Source organism: Camelus bactrianus, chromosome 31 (genome assembly GCF_048773025.1).
Source record: "Camelus bactrianus isolate YW-2024 breed Bactrian camel chromosome 31, ASM4877302v1, whole genome shotgun sequence".
Classification (NCBI taxonomy): Eukaryota; Metazoa; Chordata; class Mammalia; order Artiodactyla; family Camelidae; genus Camelus; species Camelus bactrianus.
Window position 1 is genome coordinate 17122436 of NC_133569.1, and position 7528 is coordinate 17129963.

Below are 7528 nucleotides of genomic sequence, written 5' to 3' on the forward strand. Positions count from 1 at the left end.
TGTCAAGCAGGCTCCGTTCCCAGGAAGAATCTTCAAAGAACCCTTTGATGTATAAAAACGCGCATCCGCTTGTAACATTTTCACCAACCTCTTTCTCATTTTTGCCAATATCATGGAGTATTAGCCACAGCAGTGGCAAACATTTAGAGAAGTGTCATTTTTTTGCAGGTCATGTTTCAGTTCTGAGTACTGAACACTCTCACCCATCACTCATTTTTTCCTAGGCTGTCTTAGTCTGCTTGGGTTGCTGTAATGAAATACCACAAACTAGACAGCTTAAGAACAACAGAAATTTATTTCTCACTGTTCTGGGGGCTGGAAATACAAGATGAAGGCACAGGCAGATCTGGGGTCTAGTTGGGCCGACTTCCTGGCTCCCAGAGGGCCGTCCTTTTGCTGTGTGCCTACCTAGCAGAGGGGAAAGGAGCTCTCTAGGGCTCCTCTTCTGTAAGGGGAACAATCCCAGCACAGGTCTGTCTCCTCAAGACCTCATCACCTCCCAAAGGGCACACCTCCTAATGCCATCACACTGGGGCTTAAGATTTCAACATATTAATTTGGGGGGACACAGCTATTCAGTCCACAGCACAGGCTCAGCCCACTTGACACAATAACACGAGAGAAGCAGCCTGTGCCTCCCACCGCCCCCCTAAGGATGCTCTGGTCTAGCGCCTTGCATGTGCCCGTGTTCAACTCAGCTGATCGTTAACAAGATGCTGAGGTGCCAGGCACTGTGGGAAGCCCTTTGGGATACAAGGCTGCTTAAGACAAAGTTCCTGCCTATGAGAAGCTCACAGCCTAGTTGTGGAGATGACACAGCCAACCAATGTCAATGAGGCAAAAGAAACGGTGGCCACAGATGGAAACCCCCGACCTGCTCTGTTGAAGGAGTTGTCACCAGTGGCCTTTTGTTAATGTGGATTCTCAGATCAGTGCCATCCTGGGCGGCCTGGAGGGACACATCCTGAGAAAGAGGAGGAGGATCTATGAGTCTCTCACCACCTCTGTTCAGAGCGACCTGAAGCCCTGTTACGAAGGTGGGGGCCCCGGAAGGCGACATTTCTGCTTCCTCTGGGATCTGTCAGCTCCTTTGGCGTCCTTGTCTGCTGCTCCCTGCCCCGCCAAGTGCTTGTCCTAAGTCCCCGTAACACTCTTGGTCTGCAAATGAAAACCAAGTAATTGCGAGGATGTGGGGAGAGAGAAGTCACAAACCATTTTTAATCTGCGTGTTTCTGGTTCCTTCAGGTCATCCTTTATCTAGACACCTTGCTTGTCCTCTCCAGTCTGTGTCCCTGCCAATTAAACTATAAAATCCATGATCCAATCCTCATACTTAAGTATTTGTAAACTCATTTTCCAGCTCTTTCTTGTTTAGGTGGTTCCATTGGTTTTTCATTTTGGTTTTTTCCTGGGGCGGGCAGGGGAGTTTGGAATTTTAGAAGCATCTGCTTAATATACTCCTTAGATTTTCTAAGTGAAAATGATCTCAATATTGAGTTAGTTTTTTGGATCACGTTATTCTGTTTCCACTGTGTAGAAAACGGTGCCACATGTATGAGTACATTTAAGTGTGTGTATGTAGGTATGTATATGTGTGTGTGTGTGTGTGTGTGTGTGTGTATGTGTGTGTATAGTTTGTTTGCTTGTCTTTCTTTCTGATGCTGAAGATTTCTAAGCAGGTCCTTGTTGTGGTGTGACCGTGGCTCTCATTTTTGCCAGAGGCAGCTCAGATCACTGGCAAAAAAGCATGTGAAAGAATGAAAGACGTCATCAGAAGAGGGGTGGACCGGCAGGTGGCCGAGGGCATGTTCGAAAGGGCTCAGCAAAGGATGCAGCACCAGTTCCAGCAGCTGAAGGTATTCTGCCGCCAGGGTTTGCATTCCATCCCAAAGAGGCTCCTGGGGGAGCACGGGGAGCAGGTACAGAAGATGGAAGAAGTAGCTGTCGGTTCGGCACCAGGGGTACAGCCCTTGTGAGTCGTGAGAAGCAAGCAGGGAGATGCCGAGGCAGATGGGACCCTGAGAAATGTCCTGGTGACTCTGGTCAGCTACCCTTGGGCAGCCCCCATCCCTGCAGACTTTGGTGGGGGTGTTGGGTGGGATCCCTTTATAAGATTCCTCTCCGTTGGGCCGTGCTGTCCTAACCCAATGCCCTGCTCTGTCATGTAGAACGGGATCACGGAGAAGGTGAAGGGCAGCATCGCCACCATGCTGACACTGGCCTCGTCCCAGGGGGACGGGCTCTACAAGGAGCTTGCAGGTAAACCCACGTGACCTCTGTGGGAGGGGCAGTGGCACAGGCCCTCCCCCCCACCGCGTGGCTGCTCTTTGCTGGGTGTAAAGAAATTAAGTTAGGAAGAGCGTCTAGAGCAAGGGATGGAGATGATGACAACAGTTACGACTGCCCCTGCCCCCATCCCTGCCTGGCTCCTTGGCTGAGCACCCGACCGAGACCATCACTGGGATGTCATCTGAATGCAGAACGTGGGCTGAAAACCTGAGATGCCAAAATGGAGCAAATGCACTTAGAACGATGCCTGCTGGGAGGAGAGGGGTCAGAGAAGGAGAGGGGTGCCCGGAGGGGACCTGGGGGAGCTTTGGGGTGGGGTGTGCTTTGTAACTCCTTCCACTGAGCACCTGTGAGGCCTTCGTAAAGACCCAGTGATTTCCCAGACCTTTTTAATGAGTAGGTTTGTGTTTATTCTGAGGGTGCCCCTTATGCTGAGATAAGCCTTAAGGTAAGAGTAGGAATGCCCAGTTTGACCAGGTTATTTATAAAACACATCCATTGGACTGATCTCCAAGCTCCATTCCCAATCTCAATTCCCAACCTCACATTCTGGGACCAGTGACCAGGTCAGAACAGGATACTCAGGGAGACTGTTTTCTGGGGACATTTCTGAGAAGGACCCTGAATCCCGCTCTTCCATAGATGTCAAAAGCGAATACAAGGAGATGGAGAAGCTGCACCGAAGCCTGCGGGAGGTTGCTGAGAATGCAGTGCTGCGGAGGGGCATGCAGGACTTCCTTCTGAGGATGTCCCCCAGCAAGGCTCCCCCACCAAGCAGATTTAATTCTTAGGATCGAGCACCAAAGGGATGGGATACAAACCTGGAGACAAACAATCAGATTTACTTCTGTTTTTAAAAACCTAATAAAGAGCAACTCCCAACTCTATTGGGACTTTATAGACAAGGCAGGGTGAGCCATGTGAATGAGAGGGATGGGGCAGGGCCAGGGGGGTTGCGTAAAAGCAGAGGAAATGACAAGGTAGGAGAAGGGGAGATGGGGACCAAAGAGAAATGTCCCCCCAGGGTATTTCCTTAGAGCTCCGTCGGTCCAGCACGTTTTGACCAAGTTTCTCTGGTTAAAACTCTATTCTCAAGGTTAATTTTAGAGCAATCTTCAGCGGGTGATGGGGGGGGTGGGCAGGACTTGCATAGGTTTCTCAGAGATCAGAGCTGAGCAGAGGGGAAGGGAAAAGGGTTTCATTCATCCCACAGATATGAAAAGGGGAAGGAACACCTGCCCCCCTCCAGGCAACTGGCTGGAAGGGTGCTACTTTCCCCCTTCTTTTACCTACAACTTTATCTCTAGTTCTCAAGTCTTCATTTAAAATTCTCTCTGTTCGGGTAACTGGTGTGGCTTATGGTCCTGAGTGACACTGGCTGATTTGGAGGGTAACTGGGGCAAGGATGGACAGGGTAGGAGAGGTGTGCTAGCTAGGGGACCCGGCCACCATGGGTAGATGGGAAGAACCCACCAGTAGGCCAGCACCAGCTCCAAGACACTTTAGGCCCCTCAGCCAGTTGCCTTAGGATCCAGCACCACTCATCAGAGGGCCAACAAAAGCTTTGGGACACCCCAGATGCTGCAGCCAGCTGTGTGAGGAACAGGCCCCTCCACCAGCAGACTGACCCTAGATCCAGGACCCCTGCTCCACAACCACTTACCCTGGAACTTAGCTCTGCCCATCGGTGGGCCAGCACTAGCCCTGGGATGCCCCTGTGCTCTGAAGCTAGTTACCTCGTGACCCAGCCCTGCACACCAGTGGCTGGCAGCCTCTGCACTGAACTGGACTGGTGGCTGGTCACGCCTACCACACCATCCATGGTAGTCAACACACCACAATAGAAGGACCCCCAGAGCACAAATTGGGTACCCCTAGCTCTTATAGCTCTGGTAACCAGAGGGGAGAGGGATTCTGGGATGCACAGGATATCTCCTACAAAAGAACACTTCTCCAAGGCTGGGACACCTAACCAACTTACCAAATCTATAGAAATAAAAACAGAAAATTAGGCAAAATGAGGCCACAGAGAAATATGTTCCAAATGAACAGATAAAAGCCTAGAAGAAGTACTAGGTAAAGTGGAGATAAGGAATCTATCCAATAAAGGTTCAAGGTAATGGTCACAGGGATGCCTGAAGAACGTGGGAGAAGAATGGATGAACCGTGAAAAGTTAGAAGTTTTTAACAAAGAGTTAGAATTGAGAGTTGGAGTTAGGACTTCTGAAGTGAGTTCATAAAAGGCCACGAGCCTCTGCTTGGTTCTCCTGGAATGCTTGTTCTCAAGATGATCCCTCTCAGATCCCAGCCATCACTCTGTGAGAGACCCAAACCACGTAGGCAGTTCCAGATGAGTCGAGCCTAGCAGACTGAGTCCAGTCCATGTCATTGCAGCCCAAGTACTAGGCAAGGGATAAAGAAACCATCTCAGATGTGGCTCCTCCAGCCGCAGCCACTTTAATCTTTAGCTCTTTGAGTCACCTCTGGCCATTTGAGTGCCCAACGGACCCCAGACATCACTGTCTGGCCTTCCACATTCCTCACCCATGGACTCCACGAACCTGCTAAAACTGTTTTTGTTTCATGCCACGAGGACTTGGGATGGTTTGTTACACAGCAATAGTAGCCGATAAACACCATAAAACTCCCCAGGGTCTCAGGAGCTGGCAGCACCAGATACCTCTTGAACTGGGTTGATGGTAGAGCATAAAACTGGATAATTTTGAGAATGTAAATATTAACCATTTCAACTCCTAGGTGGGCTCTCTGACTCCATATTCCAGGGCAACTGCTCCTTCCTCTCCTCAACGGAAGACCATAGGCTGGTCTCTGAAGGGTTTCTAGACTGAGCATCAAGCCTGGTTATGTCATACTGATGGCATAACTGAAAACAAATCCAGTGCACAGCAGGTGCTGAGGCCTACTTGCCAGCCCTCTTTCCCCTTCAGCTACCAGAACATTGGTTGCCAGTCTTAGACTCCCCAAAGAGAAGGCTGAAGATGATGAAACAATAAGAAAAAAATCTTACAAACATTGGGGGTTCCCTTGTAAAACAGCTCATGAGATCACCCCACAGTGAAACCCTTAGTTGACTCGCCCATGTCCACAGATCTTTCAGATAGCTTTTTCAGTCCTCCACTCTTAAACATGAGAGACAACCAAGACTTTAGAGAAAAGTCTTTCACGTAAAAGATAAAGACCAAAACAAACAATATAAACAGCTTAGAGGAAACAGGGAGAAGAAAATATTTCTTAGAACTATTATTAAATCTTTAGGGAGATATGTGATGATATTGCATCAATGAGAAAACAAAGTGCTATGATAAAAATGTATCACAGAGTAAGAAACCCCTGGAGACTAAAAAATAGGCTAGCAGAAATGTTTTAAAAATTAAAAAGAACATTTGAAAGATAAGTTCAAGGAAATGTTCCCAAAAGTAGGACAAAAAAAAAAAATGAGAATGTGAAGCTAGGAGAGAAAAGATGGGAAAGTTAGAGAACGTGTTCAGGAAGCCCAACATGTGAGTAAGACGAGTTTTGAAAGAGAAAAGAGAGAGGGGAAAGGGGGAAAGAAATTGTGAAGGAAATAATTTAAGAAAATTTCCCAGAGATAAAGAACCTGAGATTTCAGATTGAAAAGTCTCATTTAGTGTCTAGAATAATGGGTAAAAACTGACCCACATCAACACTCATCTTTGTAAAATTTCAAAACGTGGGGGGTTCGAGAAAGTTTCAAATGCTTCCTAAGAGGAAAGAAAGAAGGTCATGGGTAAAAGTCAGGAATAGAAATGGTTTGAACTTCATAATATCAGAAGCCAGAGGACCATGGTAGAATGTCTTCAAAATTTGGAGAAGAAAAATTCTCAACTTAGAATTTTATACCCAGATGAACTATCATTCAAGGGTGAGAGTAAAAATGAAGCTCTTTTCAGACATGCAAGGTCTCCATAAAAGTATCCCACCATAAATGTGCTCCACCAAATGAGGAAGAAAGAGACAGGACAGCAAGAAAGCAGAGGCCCCGCCCTAAGACAGAAAGAACGAAAAGCTCTAGGATTAAGGTGAAGGAAAACCTCTGTATACTAGCCACGAACTAGGTGTAGAGAGCAATTGGTCCACATGACGCAAATTGGAAAATTTGGGGGAATATCTACAGAAATATAAATTAGTAGACTATCTGATGTATTTGACTATGTCTAGAAGAGATAGATGCCAGTGATGTGGGGGTGGGTGGAGACTGGAGACGAATTCGTGATTGATAAATAGAAAACGACTGAATCAGAAAAATAAGATAATTATTAACTCCAGGGAAAGTAAAATGTTGTAGAAGAAAAGATACTGCCTGGCTTGGCTGTAAATAGCATTTACATAGTCATAATAAAGTAAACTGAAAAATGGCCTAAACGAAGGTAGGATACAGCTGTACCAGGAGGGGAAGAAATGTGTGTGAGGTGGGAGATGGAGGAAAGGCAGAGAATTCTTTTCTCCCTAATGGGAATGGATAATGCATCCAACAAATAAACAAAAATCAAAAAACAGCAGCATAACAGTGTCATTTAGAAATGTGGAAATAACTAAAAAGTCACAGTTTAAAGGCTGAAAATGGTTGCCTATAGGAATTAAGACACGGGTGTGAGAGTTTAGGGAGCTGCTGCATTCCTAATAAGCTTGTAGAAATATTTGATTCTTTTAAAAAGCATATTAAAATCATGCATATCTTTGATAAACATAACATCTAAATTAAAGAAAGAAAACCTTCATTTTGCCTAGCCAGGCTATGCGTCCAATGCTTCAGGAAGGGGGAGAGAAAAAGGAAAATATTCTCTCACTTTGTATTCTGTCTGATTCCTTCACTCTTTCCCTCCCTCTTCCTCTCTCTCCCTTTCTTTTTCCATGTATTTGCTTGTTTTACTCTCTTTTGTCTCCATCATTCTTTCTCAATTTCTCTTCATCTTTTCCCCTTTTTCTCCTTTTCTCTCTTTCTGGCATGACACACGGCCAAAATATCTTCATTATTATTACTTATTATATTTGTTGAATATAATGTTTCCTGTTCTTAGTTCTTAATATTCAAAGCATGCATGGAATGTCCTTCCTTTCCCCCAACCAAAGCAATCTCAGAAGCAAAATCAAGTTTAAGTTACTCTTTAATAAGGTGGAGAAAATTTCCATGCAAAGGCGCTCTTAGACTTGGGGAGAGATCAGAGATCACTGGGTCCGACCGGCCTCCTGGTGGAGG

At 46.2% G+C, this 7528-nt stretch overlaps 1 protein-coding gene across 6 annotated transcripts in view; it reads left to right on the forward strand.

Moving 5' to 3' along the window:
- NUGGC (nuclear GTPase, germinal center associated) overlaps nucleotides 1-3194 on the forward strand; it is a 43705-nt gene extending 40511 nt beyond the window's left edge. For 5 of the 6 annotated variants that reach the window (XM_045504905.2, XM_045504906.2, XM_045504903.2 and 2 more), the window contains 4 exons: nucleotides 929-1037; nucleotides 1720-1856; nucleotides 2169-2259; nucleotides 2932-3194. In XM_045504905.2, the coding sequence (XP_045360861.2) occupies nucleotides 929-1037; nucleotides 1720-1856; nucleotides 2169-2259; nucleotides 2932-3080 (486 nt within the window). In that variant the 3' untranslated portion in view covers nucleotides 3081-3194. Of the gene's footprint in view, nucleotides 1-928; nucleotides 1038-1719; nucleotides 1857-2168; nucleotides 2260-2931 lie in introns of those variants that run through there. The other variant, XR_006719267.2, reaches the window with a different exon arrangement.
- Nucleotides 3195-7528: the final 4334 nt, after the last annotated feature.